Here is a 22693-nt window from a genome sequence, read left to right as displayed (position 1 = left end):
ATAAAGCTGTCTTGAGTAAAATCAGTTTGTGTGGTTGTTTGAGTTGTGGAATAAACCAGCCACTTGTTTTATGGAACACCATTTTTTCTTGAAAGTATGATTGATAGACAAACTATGGTTATTCAGATTTCAATATTTGGTAGACATTTTCTCAAAAATGAAATTTTAAGTCTGTCACTTTAAGGAAAATAACTACTTAAAATACATACTCTCAAGCAAATAGTAGAATTTTGGAAAATTTAGGGGCCACCGTGGGCTTAAAATTAAACTTCCCATTACTTTTCTGATGAGATGGATGGTGATATTAATGATTGTAATTTTTTTATTTTGCATAGGGAAATATGTTGACATTTTGAAGATTTGCATCAACTATTTTCCAAATGATATAAAGTTAGTAAAAGATTCATTTAAAGTGTAAGATAGACTAGTGGATGTTACTTTACATAAAAGTCCATTGATATGGTTTCAAATTCCATATTGCAACTAACCTTTAGGAAACTATCCCTGGTGTTTTTTGTATGATGTCAAGGAAAATATCCACAGTTATCTGGAAAAGGTGTTAAAATTCTCCTGTTTTGTTCAACTATGTTACCATGTGAGGCCAGTTTTTCTTCATATGCATCAACCTAAACAACATATCACAAGAGATTGATCATATATTAAGCCAGCCATTAAAGAGATTTGTAAAATTATCAGTGTTACTCTTCTCATTAGGTTCCTTTTGTTTTAGAAAATATGGTTACTTATGAAAATGCTACTTAGGTTAGCATGTAATGGCTTTATTGTTATTTTTAAATGAATAAAATTATTTAAATTTGTTTTAATTGATGTACAATATATATTGGTAAATATAGCAACTTAAAGTTCTTTGGGGTTCTCAATAATTTTTTAGAATGTGAATGAGTTCTGAGACTTAAAGTTTGAGAACTGATGTGATACATGATATGTTCAATATTATTTGTTTCCATATTTTATGGCAACCTTGTAGATAGATTACCGTTGCTTTTTTTCCCCCTCAAAACATGAACTCTTTCAATACTTGTTTTCAGTAATGTTTTTGGAACAGTGCCAGTGGGTGCTTCTGCACAGACACAGCCTGCTGCTTCAAGTGTGCCTGCTCCATTTGGAGGTACGTGTTTCTGGTATATATATACTGGTTTTTATAAAGAACCCTAATATATATTGTATCGCATTTTCGTAGGGATACCAGAAGACAATCAAAGCACCAGTTTATTATCAGAAAGCTCTAGTTTTCTATCTTCATAAATATATGAACAAATACTTTAAATAATTGAATACAAATGCGTTAGGATTTTATAGTGTATTTTATAATTTTTTAAAGCTACACCTTCCACAAATCCATTTGTTGCTGCTGCTGGTCCTTCTGTGGCATCTTCTACAAATCCATTTCAGACCAATGCCAGAGGAGCAACAGGTAAGAAATAAATATGAATTATAGAACAGTAAGCTTTGGAAAAGGTATATATTGCAAAGACACCATGTGAAGAGCATCAGAAAATAAGGTTCCTTTCTTACTGAAGTGACTGTGAAGCGGATTAGTTTTGTCCGTAAAGACATATAGTAGCTGAAAGTTTATAAAATCCTTCAATTTAATATTTGAAAATGGACCAGAGAAGTTATCTAGCACCCACCACTCAAAGCTTTCATTTTTCAGGTGCAGAAGCCCAAGCATGGAGATGAGACTTAAAGCCTTAAAGCCCACAGCCAATATATGACAGAGATGGTACTTGAACATTGTAATTCTGACTTATTTGTTGGTCTGGTTTCACAATTATTGGTTATAACTCAATCTTAGTAGAAAAAAATGTGTAAGTTTTTTTGCTTTTTTCCTTTTCATGGGATTGCAAGGAATAGATGGGTATTATTAACATGAGATCTTAATAATGAGGTCTTTTTGTAGTACATATTTCTTTTAGGTGTTCACATTTTTTTAGGTTGTGGGAAACTGGTTTAATTTGTGGTATAACATTTGGGTATTTTCTCTTCTGATAATTTTTTAAAAATCCTCTTTATCGCTCCCCCTTTTTTTGGTTCACAGTGTAAGCCAGCTACATATATCTTGTATTGTACCTCTTTGGTTTTTGTCTTATTACCCTGAACACCAGAGTTATTTGCCAGTACCTTGGAATATTAGCAGGTGCATGTGGTGTGGCCCAATACCCATTAAACTGAATTTGTCAGTTCTGTTTTTAGATTTAGATAATTTTACAACTAAAGCTTTGAACTTCAGTTATAGCCTTTGTTGATGTGATATTTTGAGAGAATAAGGTGTTTGTAACATCACAATAAATTTGCACCATTTAGAATTGGTAATTACTAGCATATCTTTTTGTCATTGGCAAGGTTTGAGAATATGTGATATTGGGAGTTTAAACCATAACTTTCCTTTTCATATAAATGTCTTCAGTCATAATCTGTTGATATCTCACACAGTAGATGTTTAATAACTATTTGAATTTTGCACATAATTTGATTTTTAAAAATTGTTTATTTTAATCCAAATACACATAATCAGTGATTGTTTCAAATTTCTGTTGTGTTTTGGACAAAATATTTATACATCACTTGTGATATATGTAATATTTCTGTTTCTAAGCATGTTATTTTGACTTCGTGGAATGAATTTATAAAATGTCTCATGACACAGGGTTTTCTACGTTTTCTCATTTAGTCCTCTTAACTCTCATCAAATAAATGTTTTAATCACTCTTTGACAGCTGAGGTAACTGAGGCTCAGAAAAGTTAAGTGCGTATATTTTGGGTACAGCCAGATTTGTGTTCAAATGCTGATTTAGATTTACTTGCTAGGTAATCCTAAAAATGCTTTCTGTATATTATTTTTTTAATGAATGGAGGAAAAGTGATAGGAAGATATATTATTTGCAAGATACCGTTGAGATGTTTATAGCTATTATAACCCCATTCGACAACTGAAGGATGGAAACTCAAGTTATACCTTGACCAAGGTTATGTTGATGTAACTCCTCAGAACCTTATTGTTGTCCTTTTCTGTAAAATGTGAACACTATTCTCTGGCAGGGATGTTGTGAGAATTAGATGATGGAAATCACCATGCATGGTCTTTGCATTATTGTGTATACTTGGTAAATCATTCCTATTATTTTCCTTTCATGACTGTACCTCCAGACTGGTTCTGTTATTAGAGCTAAGGGCCCACCCCCCCCCCGCCCCAATTATTTGGAGTATGAAAGTCCTTTAAAGTTAAGGTTCTACATGGGATGTGAAATAATATAAAGTGTACAAAGTATGTTCAGATGATATAATTTTAATATTAGCCTAAGCAAAATTTATTGAAAGGTAAACCTACTGTGTCCACAAATTTTTATTTCAAGGTAAAAAATTTTTTCCCCTTATAAACCATTTTGATTTAGCACATTGATCATCTTTACTAGGTTATTATTGAATTGACTAAGTCAAAGTAAATGTTAACTATATAACATGTTTATGCTGAAGCTGAAATATAAATAACACTTTGACAAATACACTGTGCTTAGGTATTTCCAGTGTTTTCATACTATCAAAATTAATATTAGTTTTTTAGAACTATTTTGTGTTCTTAAATATATTAGTATTGTTAAATTCCATTTGAGGTAGCTTTTGAAAGAGGGTATTGATAATAGTTCAATGTGAACTATTTAAAAAGTTTTACTGATGTATTTCATTCTTAAAATACACATTTTAGTAATAACTTTTTTCCTGCATTTACAAAGCTTTTGGGCTTTCTTTTACCATGTTATATAGAAACCTTCAGTAGACTAGCCAATGTGGCCTAAGACCTTTTTTATTTTAGGATTCTATAATTAGCATTCTTTTTCCAGAGCACTTGAGCCCTTAAATCTAATTAATAAAGTTAATATAATTTTCGGTTACTAGGAAATTCTCTTATAACTCTTAAATCTCTCCTTTGTCCCTGAATGAGTACCTTTATTTTCTAATATTCATTTAATGAAAAAATGATTTTAAAAGATTCCCCCCCCGCCCCACCTTAAGGGTCCAAAATTAATCAATGACTAATCTAGTGTTAGTACCCAGAGTGCTTCTAAACCAGCACTGTTTCCACTGGTTCCGCTCATTCCACTCATAGGAAAGTAAATGAAACATATATCCACACAAAAACTTGTATACAAATGTTCACAGCAGCATTATTCCTAATAGCCAAAAAGTGGAAACAACCCAGGTGTCCATCCACTGATGGATGAATAAACCAAATGTGGTATAGGCGTACAGTGGAATTTGTTTGATAATAAAAAGTAATGACGTGTACTGATACGTGGTACAACACGGATGAACCTAGAGAACATTAGGCTAAATAAAGGAAGTTAGTCACAGAGTGACATATAATGTATGATTCCATTTATAATCTGTCCAGAATGGGCAAATCTATAGAAAGTAGGTGGGGCAAAATGGAGAGCTGATAGGTATGGAATTTCTTTTAGTGAGGGGGGTATGAAATGTTCTGAAAGTAGATTGTGATGATGGTTGTACACCTGGTGAATAATGTTAAAAAAGAACACTAAATTCTACCTTTTAAGTGGACAAATTGTATGATATGTGAATTATATTATCAAAAAGTTGTTAAAACAAGTCTAAAATATTTTTATAGCAGCCCAGGACTAGGCATCATTGTTGCAGATTGAGGTACAGAAATTAATACTGGTTAACAATCACTGTGGACTAAAAGTCAGTTTTTGCCAAAGCCTATTTTGTAGAACATGTGTCCTGAGATGGTGTTATCAGTGCTTCATGGAAAGGGATTCTACGCCCAAATATATATGGGAAATGCTGAGTTAAACAAAATTTAACCAGTATTATTAATGCAGGATTTCTCAGAGCTTATAAAGTGCTCTAAGAAAGGAGATAAAGTGACCAAGCTTGTTTCAAAACCCTTCCCCCTCAATCAGCCTTTTGTTGAATTTAGAACGCGCTGTAAACATCTTTTTAGTTAGCAAGAAAAAATAACGCTCCTTGGACATTTACCCTGTAGCACTTTTAATCACAGCAGCTTTGTAAAGTAGATGTGTATTATACTATCCCTGTCCCTCCACCCCCTGTTTGCAAATGACGAAACTGAGGCTTAAAGAAGTTGTGGTATCCTGTAAGTAGAAAACTACAGAACCGAGACAGAACCACTCTAATCTCTCAGTCGCCTTGTTTCCCCAAATTTAGTTGGTGTTAAGTATGTTAATTTAAAATGCATGGCCATATATTTTAGAAACAACCCCACTCCAGATGGTTAAAACAGCGGTTCTGGTACTTAACAACCTAAATTTGTTTTCTGTTAATTACATTTATTTATATGTAACCTGTCTGACCTCAGTCATGCCAGGTGAGATCTGCACAAGATGTATTTTTCTTTTCTCTCTCTTTTTAGCCATCATATTTTAAACTGAAAGTGCTGCTCGCCTTTCTAATGAACTACATTGAATAATTTTTCCTGCGTAATATTTAATTCACTTATCATTAGGCTTTTCTAGTTAATGTATGGAGTCATAAATAAAACAATCAAACATTATTCAAGTGCTTTCTCCAAGATTTGAGTTTTATTTTATTTTTAGTTTTTTAGATTTGAATTTTTAGATGCTAAAGGTAGATGCTAGATCATTTTAGATGATCCTATGAATAGCATTTTTGGGTGTAAGTGGTGAGGCCTAGAAAGTCTTTTTATGGGTATTATTGTATCTTCACATGAAAAAAATGTTATTTGTTTAAAAGATGGATTTCCTAAATGTTTCTTCATTTGATATTTTGTTTTTCTGGTATTCTAATCTCCCCTTTATTTCAGACAGTGTAAATACTACTGTCATGAATATAGTTGAAATAAAAAGACTCTGTTGGATGTGTCTTTATTATGTATTCTTATGCTATCTACTTTGTAACAGTATATTCTAATTTTAGAACATTTTAATGAAACAAATTTACTTTTATTTTGCCAGTAGCTATTCATAAGTTAATTGACATTGGTCTCTTTATGGCTTTCCATAAGGCCTTTCTGGAGCAATGCATTCTCAAGTGTTTCCTCACGCTCATTTTGGTAGGTGGCCACAACTAATATCTAGATTTGTGTGGCAATTTGTCTACCTGCTTGTGGAAGCTTCTGCTGGTGTTCTGGATCCCTGCATGTGGAATTAAGTTTTTTCCATGTTTTAAAATGGAGTGGTCATGGATGTGTGGCATTGGGAATACATTATATTTAAAGTTACATGAAAATCTTCTGTGGCGTTTTAATACTGAAAAGCATATTGCTTACCTCCATGGTAACATTAGAATGTTAATGGCTTTCTCAATTATTTTTCTTAAGTTTGAATTCATAGTACTTTGAGTGACACACCTTTTCGATGCACCAAACCATTTTACCACATTATTCCATGGAGTTTGGTTTTGCTTAACTGTATCCAACTTTTGCTTTATACTGCTTTCTTAAAAAGTGATTTGTCAAAGTTATGTCAGTGCATTGTTGTCTGTTCTGAAACCCTCCTGTTTCCCTTGCAGTGTGCTTATTATTCTTTAATTCACTTGCTTCCCAGTGGCTTAGTTCCCCTTTTTTCTTATCAATAATAAAAAGTAATATTTAAAATTGGAAAATCTAATTAGGTTCATTGCGGAGAATTGCACTGTTGTAAAAACTAGGATTATGAGAATTATGTTGGGCAACATCCGTAACATGATTTTTAGTTTTTTTTTTTAAATAAAAGATAATTATGTGTAGCACTTTTAGTATTAATTTCTTGTGCCTTAAATCAGCAATCAAGTTGGTAATTTTTTCTTAAAATCAGGAAATTCAGTGAGTTATGTTTTTTGATAGCATCATGCTGAAAATATTTCAGTATGTAATTTCTAGTGTTCTGTATTAAAAGCACCGTTATTGGCTCTTATTTCACTTAGGCTTTTCCTACAACATATAGTTGGAAGGTTCCATTTTGAATCTTCACTAGCAAAAAGTAATATACTGTTCTGCTACTATGTGTGTTTATATAAATAATATAATAATATGATAATGTAATAATGTGAATTAGTTCATAAGTAATTCGTAAATGGGAGGAGTGATGGCAGCATACCATGTATATATATATAGCTGTAGTTCACACGCGCATTTCCCCAACTTGTGAATGAATGCTTTATGCCATCGAGTTATAGTGGCTGGACATGGCAAGCCATGGAGAAGTTATTGGACACAGTGTCATTCACCTTACATTCTTTGTCTCTTGTAAGAATGCTTATTTCACTTTCTGTTCAATTTTTATGTACTCTGCCCCAGTTTCTATAACTCATCAGTCCTAACCTAACCTTCCTTATACCCCTTGTCCAAAGCAGTGCTCATTTACTTTCCAAAAAAGGAATGGGAGTCCATATGTTTTCAGTTTAATTATGTTAGTGTTTTTATTAGGACCGCCCCCCGCCCCACCCCTTTTTTTTGCCTTGGGTTAGAAAGCTGCATAGGTTTTGAGTGGCCTGCCTGTGACCCCATTTCTCCTGTAAGTTTTATTTATAGTGAATTATTTTGCAGAGGTTTTAAATGTTTTTCCAGGAACACATATATTACATTATAGCAGACAATTCACTGGATACAATTAAATGTTTGACTATTTTACTGCATATAGCAAAACAAAACTTAAAAATGTATATACGAGTATACATGTGAATAGCATGATGATGGACTTTAAAAAGTAGACTGCTGTTTAGACTCAAACTGTATATAATTACTCTGAGAAGTTTTCTTGTGATTTCAAATGATAGCTTTATTAGTTTCATTCTGGTCATTGGTTTCAGGAGAACAAATATAGATTATGTTAAACTGGAGCTAAAACTTACTATTAAGTTTGTTGGGAGTTTTGGAGTTTAAAATACATCATACTGTTTTTAAGGTAAATGATGTCTGTTTCATAACGTTGAGAATGCGTATATATACGAAAACCTACCCTTCGTAAGTGACCAGCCTTTCTTTTCTCCTGCCAGCGGCGACCTTCGGCACGGCATCCATGAGCATGCCTGCGGGGTTTGGGACTCCCACGCCCTACAGTCTTCCCACCAGCTTTAGTGGCAGCTTCCAGCAGCCTGCCTTCCCAGCCCAAGCAGCTTTCCCTCAGCAGACAGCCTTTTCTCAACAGCCCAATGGTAAGATCTAACATTTGGCTAGCTGTAGGTCCACTGCAGGTATCCTTTATGTATCATAATATGAATGTTTGGACAAAAAGACTTACCTAGAGAATGCTGTAGCATTATCTGCTGAATGTTTACTACACAAATGTAGAAAAGCCTTTGGTGATTTGGGCCACAGAAAATTGAGTGATTTCGTAGTTTTTGTGACCAGATTATAGGTTTAGGAGAAATCAGGGACTAAAGAGTACCTCTTCTTACTCAGAATCTCCAGTGTCTTTCTTATATCTTCTGTGTTATTAATATGCCTCTTGATTTTAAAAGGAAACTTTATAGACCTAGAGTGTTTTTGTTTATTTTGCATTGGAGAACTGTTTTTGTTCCATTTTGTGTACGTTTTTTGTTGTTGTTTTGGGGGTTTTTTGGTGACATAAACTCATTTTCTAAATAGGTGACTGTGTTGTGGTTGGAGTTTGTTACTTGTTTTCAGGAAAATTCACTAGAGACCAGTTTTTGTTTTGGGGGTTTTTTTGGGGGTTTTGTTTTTTTTTGGTGGGGGGGGAGCCCATTTCACTCATTTGCTGAAGTTTGAAATACCTGGATCACAGCCCTTCTCAAATAGTCACAAGCTTATCTCTTCATTAAATCCTTTGTCAGCAGTTTACGTAGCTGAGACAAACTGGAATTAACCATTTCTGGAGAGTCCATGTAAGTTCTTTAAGACATGCCAGTGGAAGTTTAACTGCTATTTGAAAGAGCATGAGACTCAACAGTTTAACATTGATTTTTTTTATTATTGTTGCTCTGGTAGGAATTGTTCTGAAACTCATTATGAAGCTTTATAAGCATCAGATTGTCTCAGAGGTATGGTTATAATTGGTGGGTTTTTTTAAACAAGGTGCAGGTTTTGCAGCATTTGGACAAACAAAGCCAGTGGTAACCCCTTTTGGTCAAGTTGCAGCTGCTGGAGTATCTAGTAATCCTTTTATGGTAAGTGAGATGCAATTTTAAGCACTTTCTAAGTTGTTGCGTTGTTTTCAAATTGGGAAAAGCAGGATGTGATTCCTCCTAGATGCTCTTTGGTATTCTGCAAGATTATACAGATCCGAGGCAGCCATTGTGCACGATTCCTTTTTAAGAAAACACATTAAAGGGGGGGAAGTGGCGGGCTGGGGGTGTGGTGTGATGAATTGGTTGGGAGATTGGGATTGACATGTACACACTAATATGTATAAAATGGATAACTAATAAGAACCTGCTGTATAAAAAAATAAAATTCAAAAAAATACCCCAGAAAACACATTAATCAGTTGCAAATCAAAGCACTGACAGTTAATAAGCTATTTTAGACATGAAACTTGTCTGCTTTCTAGTCAAAATAATGCTTTATGAGAGGCTGTAGATTTAGTGAACAATGTGAAAAAGGAATCCTGGAGTCAGGTTTGGTTTGAATCATAAATGCATTTTCTTAGGGCCAGGTCCCTTCTTAGAATCTATTATGAGAATTATATGAAATAATGGATATAAATAGGCACAACACAGTGCCTGATACCTATCGCTTTATTACAGTATATTGCTAATAACAATAATGAATAAATATGATTGCCAATAATTATGAAATAATTCCTAATCTAAATACTAATTAAATCTAGTTTAATTAAATAACATTAAATATTTTCATATTTTCTCCGCACACTCTTATTTATTTATTTTGTCTTATGTTTTCCTTTAGACTGGTGCACCGACAGGACAATTTCCAACAGGAAGCTCATCAACCAATCCTTTCTTATAGCCTTATATAGACACTTTACTGGAACGAACTTTTACATGGTCACATTACATCTCTCCGCCTCTTGCACTGTTGTCTTGTTTCACTGATTTTAGCTTTAAACACAAGAGAAGTCTTTAAAAAGCCTGCATTGTGTATTAAACACCAGGAAATATGTGCAAAACAGAGGGCTCCAGTAACAACTTTTAACCTGTGAATTGGCAAAAAAAGTAGCGGTATCATGTATATTAAAAATTGGCTAATATTAAGTTATTGCAGATACCACATTCATTATGCTGCAGTACTGTACATATTTTTCTTAGAAATTAGTTATTTGTGCATATCAGTATTTGTAACTTTAACACATTGTTATGTGAGAAATGTTACTGGGGAAATAGATCAGCCACTTTTAAGGTGCTGTCATATATCTTGGAATGAATGACCTGAACTCACTTTAACCATTGCTTCTGGAAAGTTACAGAGTCAGAATTGGAAGGTTTTATTCATTCTTGAATTTTTCCTTTCTAAAGAGCTCTTCTATTTATACATGCCTAAATTCTTTAAAAATGTAGAGGGATACCTGTCTGCAGAATAAAGCTGATCATGTTTTGCTACAGTTTGCAGGTGAAAAAAAATAAATACTAGAAAATATGCTATTGTTTTTGTGTTCTTGCTGCAATGCCTTTACCAAAGTGGCCTTAAATATCAGTAGTGAATTGAGAACATCTTGAATTCTTAAATTAGAATTTCAGAAGACTTCTAGTGACTAACTTTTATGTCTAAAAGAGAAAATTTTATAAAAAGGCCATGTAGAAAATTTATTAAAACTGCTATGTTCAGGAATATGTCAGTGGTAAAGCATTTAAATGTAGCTTGTTAGATTCACCGTAATCCTTCTGATTTCTTTGCAACTTCTTAATTTTGTGAAAATTTGTATATATGAAGAATTTGCATGTATGTGTATTTACAAATTTTTTAAAGTATCTTGAATTCTCAGACTGCAAAAGGCTTATTTTAACTATTGATTTTTTTTTTTTTTTTTTTAAATACTGTCTTTGAATGTATTGGAAGCAGACATGCATTAACTGTGACATGATTGCACCTCAGTTTTCTTTGTTTGGACAAACTGATATTAATAGGACATTTGTTTATGTTCATTTCTAGGGGGAAAGAAACTGGAACCCAGTGTTACCTTAAAGTTATAGAATACTTTGTTTAAAAAGGCAACAATACTAATGTTTAGTTATAACTTTATGTTAATATTCAAATGAACCTGTTTAAATATTTATATAATGCCTCATTCATCCAGCGATAATCTGGCAATCTCATCAAAACAGAACACAACTGAGAAACTTGTAATATTTTTTTTAAAAAAATGCCTTTGAGCAGCCCATATAAGTCACAATGTCTATACATTAGAGCTCATGCATTTGTCTTTATGTGAAGTTTTGATTAATAGATTTCCCAGACCAAAAGAGCATATATTGTCAAAGACCAGTTAGTGTAGGGACAGCCAGCCCAGCTTAGAGGGCATCAGTATATTACATCTTCTTCTGATGATTGTCTATTACTGTGACTCTTTGTCATCAAGAAAAGGTGAGGTTACGTATATAAATATGTGATACATGTTTGAACAATTTTCTTATAATGATTTAAATTGTTTCTAAAGCTTGGTATTAAAAGAGGTGAACATCAGTTTCCTCAAACATTATTTATTCATGTTGAATACTTTTTCGAATGGTGACTACAGGAGTTGTTTTCATACTATATTAAAATCTGTGTAGAGTTCCAGACTTCTTGAAACATTGCTGTCCAGTGCATATCTAGCTGAACGTATGGTTATCTGAACTATTTTGATAAGCAAGAAAATTGGGAAATCTCTGCCCCTTTTCTGAGTAGTATGCCTCTTAGAATTAAATGAATGCTGCAAAGGTCTGGGTGTGTCTTGGTGTATACTTGAAATGTCTGCATTTTTGGGGTGTCCTTCCAGACCCCTTCTCATGGAGGGAATTCTTAAGAAATGTCTTTGAATTCCTGTGTTTTAGATTGTATTGGGTCCCAATCAACTCATGTACAAAGTTATGCTATAAAATTGTAGGCCATTATTCAATTAACCTACCAGGCTTTCCATCTGAGAAACAAGTAAATTAAACAGTTGTTAATAAAATAATTTTAAAGACTATTTTTTTCTGGGTAAATCTTGAGGTTTGTAATTAAGTGGGAACTCTTGTTGACTTTAAATGAAAACTTGTGAAATTGAAATGCTTATTGTAAGAAGTGATCCAGATTTGATGTGGATTAAAATCTTCAGTTAGACTTTCAGATTTGCTTCTGGTTTTGCACAGACCTTCAGAATTGTGTTGAGCACTGAAGAGGAGAAAATACTCAGAGGTGGTAAGGATGAAGACTCGAGTTTCCTGATTTACTAGTTGAATCAGGTCTTCTCTCCTGTGTTTGCTGAGGAAAGAAAATTTTCTTTTCTTTTAGGGTGACAAACTTCATTGATAAGTTTAAAGGCATATTTTTCTCTCATTTTTGTGAAAATAGAGATTAGGTAATCACTTTCTTCTGTCGAATAATTCTTTCTGTAAATGTGAAGAAGCACATCGGTGCTTTCTTTACTTGTGACTTGCCCTGCTCCCAGTACACGTCCTCGTTGGTACAGTTCCTGTCAATTGGTAAAATGGAAGCAGTAACTAACTGGCTGCTTTCCTGTCACAGTACCAAGACTTCTGAAACAGTTTGGTCGCAGGACTATTATTAACTCTTAAGTTATTGAAGATCCCCAAAGAGCTTTTGTTTATGTAACTTATATCGCTCAGAATTTGTTGTATTAGAAATTAATACTGAGATATTTTAAAAACATGTTTATTCATTTAAATATAATGATAATAAACCCATTACATGTTAACATAAATACCCTTTTTGATGACAAATTACTGTTTTCCACAAATGTTATTTAGAAGACCATTGTTTTACATTTTGCACATCTGTTTAATAACTGGCCTAATAGAAGCAGTGGGATTCTCATACTACTTCTGCATGACAGTTCTTTTTATGTGACATGGCATGTGGGCACTGGAAAACTCCACTGTGCACTTGTGGAACCATGAGTGAAACAGACATATAACATTTTAGTATTATGAAAATAGTTTTGACCTTGCGTTTTGGGAGGACCCTCAAGGGTCCTGAGACCACACTACACTTTACGTTTATATTTTCTGGAACAACAGTGTTTAGTTTCAGGGTAAATATACTACTCCCTGAACTTCTAAGTGTTTTTGTTGACTTGGTGGGGAGAATTGAAATTTCATTTGAAATTGTAAACTTTTTAAACACTGTTTTCTGGGTTTTCTTTTTTATTTGACCGTATTTCAATAATGATGAAATTAGTGAATAGCTCCTTTTTAAAAGGGATATTACAAGTTCTGACTCCTGGTTATGAGTGTTTATTTAGGAATTTTTACTATTCTGACCACTTTGAAATTGTTTTGGGGGAGTATCAAATAGCTATTTAAAAATTGAAACACCTTGCTAAAGAAAGTTCAAAACGAAGAATAATTTCTTCTCTCTCCTATGCTTATAGTTAACAAAGAATTTTAGCTTTGTTTGTGTCTGTGTGTGTGTGTGTGTGTGTGTGTGTGTGTGTGTGTGTGTGTGTATATATATATATATATATATGTATATATATAAAATGAAAGTTGGATTTCTCTAACAGAAATCACTACCCTCCAGGAAGTCGGCTACAATTAAAGGAATGTGTTTACTTCTTAAGAAGGAGGTTTGCTATGGTTTTATCCCCCAGTGTTTTTTTTATACCTTGTCCATTTTTAGAGAGAGCGCTTGTTGCTTCTCGTTGAAACAGAATGTTTTAAAATTCTTTTGAAGACAGAGTGACTTTGTAAAAGGTAACTTACGGTACATAGGCACCACAGAAAGCTCTGGCTCTGTTGCTGCTGCTGCTGGCACAGACCGCAGAACACGCTGCCGTCCTCAGGCCGGCCTGTGCCTTCCCTCTGGGGCCTCCTTGTCCATACATTTGTGCTCCTCTGCTGAACTCATGTTCAGAATGACTCACCTCATGTTTGACCTCCACTTGTAGTCTCAGGCTTACATCAGAAAATTAATCTCTAGGGGAGTTTATAAAGATATATTTCTTCAAAAATAATGACTTGAAAAGAACCTGATGGTGGTATTACAGTGTGTGGCTTATTAAGCTCTTTCAGTGTATCAGAAACTTGCTAAATGCGTTTCGTGTATTATCTCATACAGTCCTTAAAGTGGACTCATACTTTAAGGATGAAAGAAGCAAGGCACAGGCTAATGACAGAACTTTTGCTCTGGGGAGCAAATATAATATTGTTGGATTAAAATGCTGTCTACATTTATGTGTGAGTCAGTTTTTTACAAAATCTTAGGAAATTCTGAGAGAATTGCTTTCTATATCCTATATACCTAATTAAACTTAATTATTTTTAATTTGGGTTCTCTTCATAATTTGCTGATATCAGTACGGTTTATTCTCTAGGGTTTTATTTAAACTTCACAAGTAAATTAATGGGATAATTAGTGGATCAGGTTTTAAACTAAAGAGACATCTGAAGTATCACAGGGACTCCTATTTTGTGAAACATTTCAACTTTATTGATAAAGTCTGTGCCCTAGACAGTAAAATTTACTTTTGAAAGGATGCTGTTACTAACATTTGTGTTACATTAGCCTGTTGTATTGAATTTATCTTCATTAGTTAAAATTTTTTCTTTGTATATTTTAAAACGTCATTCATTAAAATTTTTATGTAGTATATTTGAATACATGAAAATATGACCAAGATGTACTGGTCATATATTGTGGTGGTGAATGCTTTTCTCTTATGAAAAAGTGCCCTGTTTTGTAGTGTTTACTGACATTGTGGTTATAAATACTCTCACCATGGCTGATTTCACCTTCCAATCTGATATCATTAAATTTGGTGTTAGAAAGAGACACACACCAGTCTTTCTTTGCAGGCCAGCTCCAGCACACAGCACTGATGTGTAATCCCACAATCTAGTTCATTAAATATACTGGTTATTTGGTGATTGTATCCAATATTTGAAGAACCTTTTGTTTTATGTTGTTAATCCAGAAAATATTTGAACACTAGTTTACTTCTAGAAGTGTACTGGGCACTGAAGTATTTAATCTGGAAAGACCCAAGTATTGTGAATTCTGGTTTTAAAAAGTCCAGTTATTGTGCTAATGTAGAGGTTGCACATTCATGGCATATACTCTGAATTCTGTCTGCAGTTGGGTTTTGTTTGACCATCACAGTGTTTTAAAAACTCCGATTTTATATAGTTTGAAGGGTATTCACACTCTCAAGGTGGCCACTAGCCTACCACTCACAGTGTTCTGAGCCTCAAACGTTCAAACGTGTTTTAAGGCCTTTGAATTGGCAAATCCTGAGTAGACGTAAAAGGGCTCTTCTTATGCCACCTCTTAGCTGTTCTAATTTTGGAGTCAGTCCTGTAGGATTTGAATTTATGATGATATTTTCTGGTGAAGACTCTTGCCAAAAATGTATTTTTCTTTCAAACTTGATAACCTCTATGTATTTTGCTTATTTTTTATGCCAATGGATAAAAACTCAATATATATTTACCTATATTTTTGAAATCTGTGCTTTTGTCCAACTCACAGGGCTGTAGAGTTTAATGAAAACAGTGCACTGATTCAGGCTTTTGTAACAAGGAAAAGTGATCCTAGATAAAATTGGCGATTCAGATGTCCATTGATTAATTTTTTAATTACAGTTTAGGCAATGAGAGTTAAAACTTAAACTAAATTCTCAACATTTCCCTCAATCTTGAGTGGAGGGACAGAGAAAGCAAACACCCCAAGGAGCCTTCTAATTTTGACTAAATGACCATTAAGTAAAAGGCAGCAGAGGATTGCGAATTGATGTTATACAGTGTTTCATAGAATGCTGTGGGTACAATCAGGTTTTTTAAAGACTTTAAAGGTTTTTTTATATGTTACCATAGAATAATACATGTTTTTGATGTTTAAAAAGTATGCAGTATACAAAGTGAAAAAGTATGCCTCCTTCCTAGGACTTGATTCCCACATCCCAGAGAAATACAGTTTCTTGTGTTTTTATATAGTCTTTCAGAAATGTTAACATTTATTTTATATACCTCTTTCTCTAAATGCCTCTTACTGTCCTCCCTATTTTAAATGTATGGTTTTATAACTTGGTTCTCTTTGTTTAACTTGGTTATTTTTCCATATATTTCGATGTTCTCGAAATCCATGTTGGTCTAGCTTGGTTTTAAGACAGTATTTTTTGTAATTGGATTTTAGTTACTCTACTACCTATTGAAATTTAAAAGGCAAATAGTGAACTAGTTTTAGTTTTTCACACCCCTAATCTTATTTCCTGGTAGTAGTCACCATTATTTTTTCTATATCCGTCTCAGTTATTCTATCATTTTTGTTGTTTAAATTATTTTCATTAATCATCACCAGAACCCAGAAGAAAATTTACTTTCCTTAGAATCAGTAATTCCACCACCACTCCCACCACTCTTCCCTCCCCTCCCACCAGGGGGAAACTAATATTTATTTTAGTCTCACTTATTTAATGAGGAAAGATTCAAATTCTTACTTTTTTCTTAAGTAGTATGCTAATGGTTGTTTTTGTTTTTTTTTTAACTGAACTTTAGGATTGGGACTCTGGAAAGTACTAAACCAGAGTCAAGTTTCCTGTGTTTCAGTCTTAAATTCTGCCGTTAACTGGCATTCAAGCAGGTAAGTTAGATGCCAGTTCCCCAGCTTTAAAGTGAGATCTCTTCCAAATGGTAAAACATGGTAGAACGTCAGTCGTTTGGTATACATGTTTAGAGAACAGTTAAGCTTTGGAGTTTGGAATGAGACATTTCAGAATAACAGCTGTTCGGTTGAACATAAGAAACTTGTGTTTTTGTAGGTTGAAAGTACCAGGTATCAACAACATCATATAGTTTAATGTTATGGCCACTATTTGTTAATTACCAACTTAGTGAGGTGCACCTCATATAATTGATATCATTTAATGGCCACAACAACTTCCAGGCAGTATTTGTCACAAAATTGGCATTTAGGTGTCTACTTCGCCGAGATTATACAGCTGTTTAGTAAGTGGCAGGACTAGAAGTCTACCTGACTTTAAGATTCATCCTCTCATATTGTATTCCCCCCCTTGAAGCTCTTAGTTCCAGCAGTTTTAATAAGAAGAGTGTGAGTTTAAAAAAAAAAAAAAAAGAACTTTCACAAACATTTAATGGAACTCAAACTCAGCGTTCTTATCCCCAACGATCTAGTTTTGTTTTTTTTCTCTCCATATTTGCTTTTTGCCCATATGAAATTTTGCATTGTGATCATAGCTGGTTAATTTTTAATATTGTACTTTTCCCAGATAATTTTCTTCCGAATTGGAACTACATTTATTATTTTTCCTGATTGTAAAAATAATATATGCTCACTGTAAAGAATCTGAAAATACAGAAAATTATTTTTTAAAAAACTATAATCCTGTGCAGGTATATTGTAAGTACTTCTGGATTTTGTTCCATGTATAAGTGAATATAAAGACTTCTTCCAGAATGGAATTATGCTATGCTTACTACTTTGTAACATTTTCCTCAGTATATCATGGGTTTCTTTCAATTTCAAATGTAGATCTGTATTCTCTTACAGTGATGTTTCATCCCTAGGATAAACATTTAGATTGTTTCCAATTTTTCAACATCAGAAATTTTACCTATACTTCTGCACACTTGGGGTTTGGCCTCGTGCTTCTTAGAAATGGAATTGCTGAGTGAAGAGTGTACATCTTAAGAACTTGGGTACGTCTCAGATATTTTCTGTATTGCTATGTAGTCTTCATGGTCATTTAACATTTTTCATAGTTTAATGTTAAGTGAGTACCTTGCTGTATATAACCTTTCATTTGTGTTATTTCTTGGAATAAATTCTGAAAAAAAAATCACACTGATGGCTTATAAGGATTAACATTTTATCCTCTCAACTAAATTACTGTTTAAAGGGATTATTTTAATATTTATAAATACGAAAAAGACATGTGGGCCATTCTTTCTTCAATCTCCAGTTGTCAGAGGGAATTCCTTTTAATGATTGCTAATTTAAGGCATATGAAATAATGCCTTTATTTATTGGTGGGGTTGATTTTACCATAGTTTACTAGTTGAATTTTCTCATTTATGAATTGTTCTAAAAGTTAACTTGGAACTATTAATTGGATCACCTAAATCTGTATTTTTATTTATTACATTGTATATCGTTATGAAATTACAGAGGCACAATCAAGGACTTTTCTATTGTTAATAATGTCATTTAACTTTCAGGCTGAATAACGTCATCTGTAATGGAATTTCAAATCTAGAAATTTCCTCTTAGTTCCATAATTTTTTTCCCCTTTAAACTAGTTAGAGAAGGATGAATGTATTCAGATACTTTAGTTGAACTGATCATTATCCAGGCTCAGAAGCTCATCTTTTCTCCCTACCCTGTAGTTGCGACACATAGCAACCTAGAAATGGCTATTGGTGGGGGCCTGGCGGGGCAGGGTATTAGTTTCACTACGATGTGTCTGGATGTGGGTGTTTATTTTTATTTTGTGCTTGGAATTTGATGTGCTTCTTGAGTCTGGATCGCTCTTTTTACCAGTTCTGCAAGTTTCTTGACTGTTCTATCTTCAAATGTTATCTCTGCAGTATGCTCTTCTTAAAAACCTTTAAGGTTTTTAAGAGAATTTTTGATGAGGGAACTAAGTAAAATTTTGTGGAATCACAGAATTTCAAACATTTTAATGCTTATGGTTATAAATAACAATTCAGACTAAATTTCTATAAGGCTATCACCGAAGAATACTGTAAACTTATAGAATACAGTAGTTAACGATTTTAGAACCGTACAGTTCCTTTCAAGCCTTATTGTTCTTTTCATTTACTAAATATATTTGGGTAGCTCCCTCAGAGAAGAGAGGAATTACCAGGCTTTCCAGATAAGATGTCCAGTATCCTAAACTGGGAATTTTATTTTCATTTATTTATTTATTTATTTATTTATTTAGTGATATGCGGGCCTCTCACTGTTGTGGCCTCTCCCGTTGCGGAGCACAGGCTCCGGACTCACAGGCTCAGCGGCCATGGCTCACGGGCCTAGCCGCTCCGCGGCATGTGGGATCTTCCCGGACCGGGGCACGAACCCATGTCCCCTGCATCGGCAGGCGGACTCTCAACCACTGTGCCACCAGGGAAGCCCCTAAACTGGAAATTTTAGGTTAGAGGACCTTGCAAATCCTAGTGCGCCATGCAAAGACTTCCAATATTTTCAGTTTCCCCTATTCAGAAATAATACCTTTTAAAATGCAGAACAATTTTGACTTTTTAAGTAACGTTTGAGAATTTCTCATGTGAAAGATTATACTGAATGCTGTACGTCATTGTCGTAGTAGCTTCCATTTAGTCGGTGTTAATTTGGTGCCACTTTGCTAAATGTTTTGTAAACATTATTTCCTATAATCACAACCTTATATGACTTCTGTTTTACCAGACGAAACTAAGGCTAATATGGCGGTTTACTTGCTCAAGGAAAGTAGGTGGCAGAACTCTCCAAACAGATGCTCAGAACCTCTCCACCACAGTGCCCTGGAAGAACTGATCGTCTAGATGGGGGAAGGCTGATGTATGCAAACACGCAAGCCAAGGGCAGGGAAAAGGGCTCTGGAGAGTAGGAGGGATCTCAGTCTGGCCTTAGGCAGACATATAAAGGAGTAGCCACCTTGAAAGGATAGTAGAATGTAAGACTGAGGGCTAAGGCTGAGCAGAAGCTGAAGGAAGCAGGAAAGACAGGCGTTTATGTTGTGGGAACTCCGTATTGATGGAGAAGCTGCTATTTGCTGCACTTTGGACAGCTTTGTCCTCCCAGCATTTGAATAAAGGATGGGGTATGTGTGTGTAGGAGTACTTGTTGCAAACACTTCCAGGTTCCTAGGGCATGAAGAACATGGAAAGCAGTGTAAGAGTCAATAATAATAATTGTATTTAAAGTTAGTGTAAAATAGTATTAGTTTGGAATTCTCTAAATCAGGGGTCCCCAACCCCCAGGCTGTGGACCAGAACCAGGCCACACAGCAGGAGGTGAGTGGCAGTCAAGCAAGCGAAGCTTCACCTGCCACTCCCCACTGCTCCCCATCGCGCACGTTACCGCCTGAACCATCCCCAGCCACGTCCGTGGAAAAATTGTCTTCCACGAAACCCGTGTCTGGTGCCAAAAAGGTTGGGGACCGCTGCTCTAAAGCATATATATTGCACTTATTGCATTAAAGATGATTATGGCCACTTGGTACTCAATGTGTGATCTGAGGACCTACAGCCTGGACGTTGCCTGGGAGCTTGTTAGCCATGTAAATTCCCATCCCAGGACAGTAATCAGAATCTGCATTTTATGCAAGCTAGTCTGTAGAGAGTGGATAGTTGTGGCGCACGGACTTGGTTGCTCTGCGGCGTGATCTTCGCAGACCAGGGCTCGAACCCGTGTCCGCTGTATTGGCAGGTGGATTCTTAACCACTGCGCCACCAAGAAAGTCCTGAATTGTATACTTTAAAAAGGAAAAGTGTATGTGAATGATATCACAATTAAGAATGCAAAAATAAAATAACTATGCCCGGGTAAGTCATTCAAATGTTTAATCTCCCCTAACTGGACTATGGGGACTTCCTCTGTATCCCTAGCACCAAACCGGTGCTAGCAAGTAGTAGGCACTCATTCATTCTTTTTTTTTTTTTTTTTGGAGCAATTCAACAAGTGAACTAAATACATATGTCATCCTAAATTGAATTCCTTTGACTCATTTCCCAGGGGCGATGAAATGGGTCCCTGTGACTCATTTCCCAATGATGATGTGGCTGGCGGTTCCACTGCTTCCCTTCCTGGAATGGCTTTTGCCATCAGCCACTTAGCAAATATTATCCACTTGCTCAAGTGATGTTATGAGCAGTCTGGTCGTAACTGATTGTTTCAGCACTTTATTGACGAATATTCTCAGACTTCATATAAGATGCTCTGATAACATGGTTGAAGACACCAGGTGGGTTGTGTCTGTGATGAAAGAAGCTCACGACTTTTACCGGGTCACGTTTGGGTTGAGGTGGCATGGGACACGAAAGAGAAGCTACAAGCGGCAGTGAGAAAAGCAAGGGATGGACTAGCTAAGGTACAAAGGGAAAATCGTCCTGTCCTCGGCTTGGAAAGAACCTGTTATCTGTGTTTCTTTGCTGCTTTTAATGTGATAGAGCACTGACACAGCTCAAATCAAGAAAGAATTCAGCTGGCCTCAAATATTTCCTGATAAATTGATTGTCCTTATCCAGAGAGAATGAACAGTGCTGGTAGTTACTGCTAAAATATATGGAGGTGTCTGGTCACCCCTACCCCACCATTTGCCCAAGTTTATCCAGCAACCCACTGTTTCTGTGACCCTGCTGGTGTTGGCAGTGCAGTAACTGAGAACATGGGCTATAAAAACTCTCAAATCTGGATCGAAATTCCAGCTCCACACCTCAGAAAGCCTTGCACCTTTAGCAGCTTATTTAATTTCCCTGAACGTTAGTTTTTCCCTTTGTAAAATGTAGATCATGATATTGATCTGTCAGGATTATCATCGGAATTAAGTTAGATTGATGTATGTATGCTCTCCGTAAGTGGTGACTATTATTATACCTTCATTATTATCGTGGGTTTTGTTTTCAAGTTTTTACTTGTTCAGAGTCTAAATTTCTTTTAGGTCTGGTCTAACTTTTAAGAATAAAATTTGGGTCTATATGCTTATATTAAATTACAATTCTAGCATCATCTGCTTATCCTCATCATATAAGTAAATTTGACTGAAATCATTTCACAATTACATAGTTGTATATATTAAGTTAAAAAAAATGAAACCATCAATCCAGATCAAATAAAAGTAACTTCTGCCCTCTTTAGATAAATCAGTAATTCCCTTTATGAACATATATCTAGAGAATAATTTTTAAAATGGATCATTCTGTATTATCATTAAACTCACAGAAGAATTAAGAGCTGGACGGGTCCTTGGGAGAGCCTGAGCCCAATGTTTACAAGGGAAGAAATGGCTGTTTAGAGAAGTTTAGTGACTTATTGACAGGCAGACAGCTGCACTGTGATATGGACAAAACCAGATGGCTCTGCCTGCCGTGCCCACTCAACGCTTGTTCCAAGGCACCAATTCTTGTATTAAGAAAAAGACAAATAGTGATACTGGTCACTTGCCCTTAAGGCCTTACTTTATGTTATCCCTTCAATTACCTGTTTGAACTCCCCAGTCAATGTACATCTTCCATCTATCACAGCCTCCTGACCCATCCTAGCCCATCAGTCTTAAAACACTCAGGTTCTTTTCTGACCTCAAGTTTAAAAGGCATCGTAGAGCCACCAGTGGTAATTATAGCCTCCCACCCTCTATTCTCAGAGTCTTATGAACAGTTACAGAGCTGGTGATTTGTGGGTAAAAATACTCAGCCCCATATTCTATGGTCTCGTTGAGAAGTGTTTGATGAAGATTTGGTCCTACCTGCTGGCTCCTGGTGGGTTAGTGATGTGTCCCAGACACCCCTTTTTTGTTCCTTTCAGTGGCTCTTAGTTTCTAATTTCTTTATTCTGTCCTGTGTCAGAATAGCTCAAAGGGAAAAGAATATCCGCGAATACGCTCCTTGAAAAATAGTCAAA

General features: G+C 35.0%; 1 protein-coding gene across 12 annotated transcripts in view; it reads left to right on the top strand.

Annotated features, from left to right (window-relative positions):
• AGFG1 (ArfGAP with FG repeats 1) overlaps positions 1-11839 on the top strand; it is a 72402-nt gene extending 60563 nt beyond the window's left edge. For 4 of the 12 annotated variants that reach the window (XM_027119550.1, XM_027119505.1, XM_027119475.1 and 1 more), the window contains 6 exons: positions 1050-1129; positions 1343-1435; positions 6026-6073; positions 7996-8154; positions 9035-9126; positions 9869-11839. In XM_027119550.1, the coding sequence (XP_026975351.1) occupies positions 1050-1129; positions 1343-1435; positions 6026-6073; positions 7996-8154; positions 9035-9126; positions 9869-9928 (532 nt within the window). In that variant the 3' untranslated portion in view covers positions 9929-11839. Of the gene's footprint in view, positions 1-1049; positions 1130-1342; positions 1436-1675; positions 1745-6025; positions 6074-7995; positions 8155-9034; positions 9127-9868 lie in introns of those variants that run through there. The other 8 variants (XM_027119523.1, XM_027119560.1, XM_027119492.1 and 5 more) reach the window with 5 other exon arrangements.
• The last annotated feature ends 10854 nt before the right edge of the window (positions 11840-22693 follow it).

This window comes from Aethalodelphis obliquidens, unplaced genomic scaffold (assembly GCF_003676395.1).
Source record: "Aethalodelphis obliquidens isolate GAN/ISIS:26980383/991018 unplaced genomic scaffold, ASM367639v1 scaffold2, whole genome shotgun sequence".
NCBI classification, from domain to species: Eukaryota; Metazoa; Chordata; class Mammalia; order Artiodactyla; family Delphinidae; genus Aethalodelphis; species Aethalodelphis obliquidens.
Note: the sequence above shows the minus strand (reverse complement) of the source record. Positions and strands in the feature narration are given on the sequence as shown.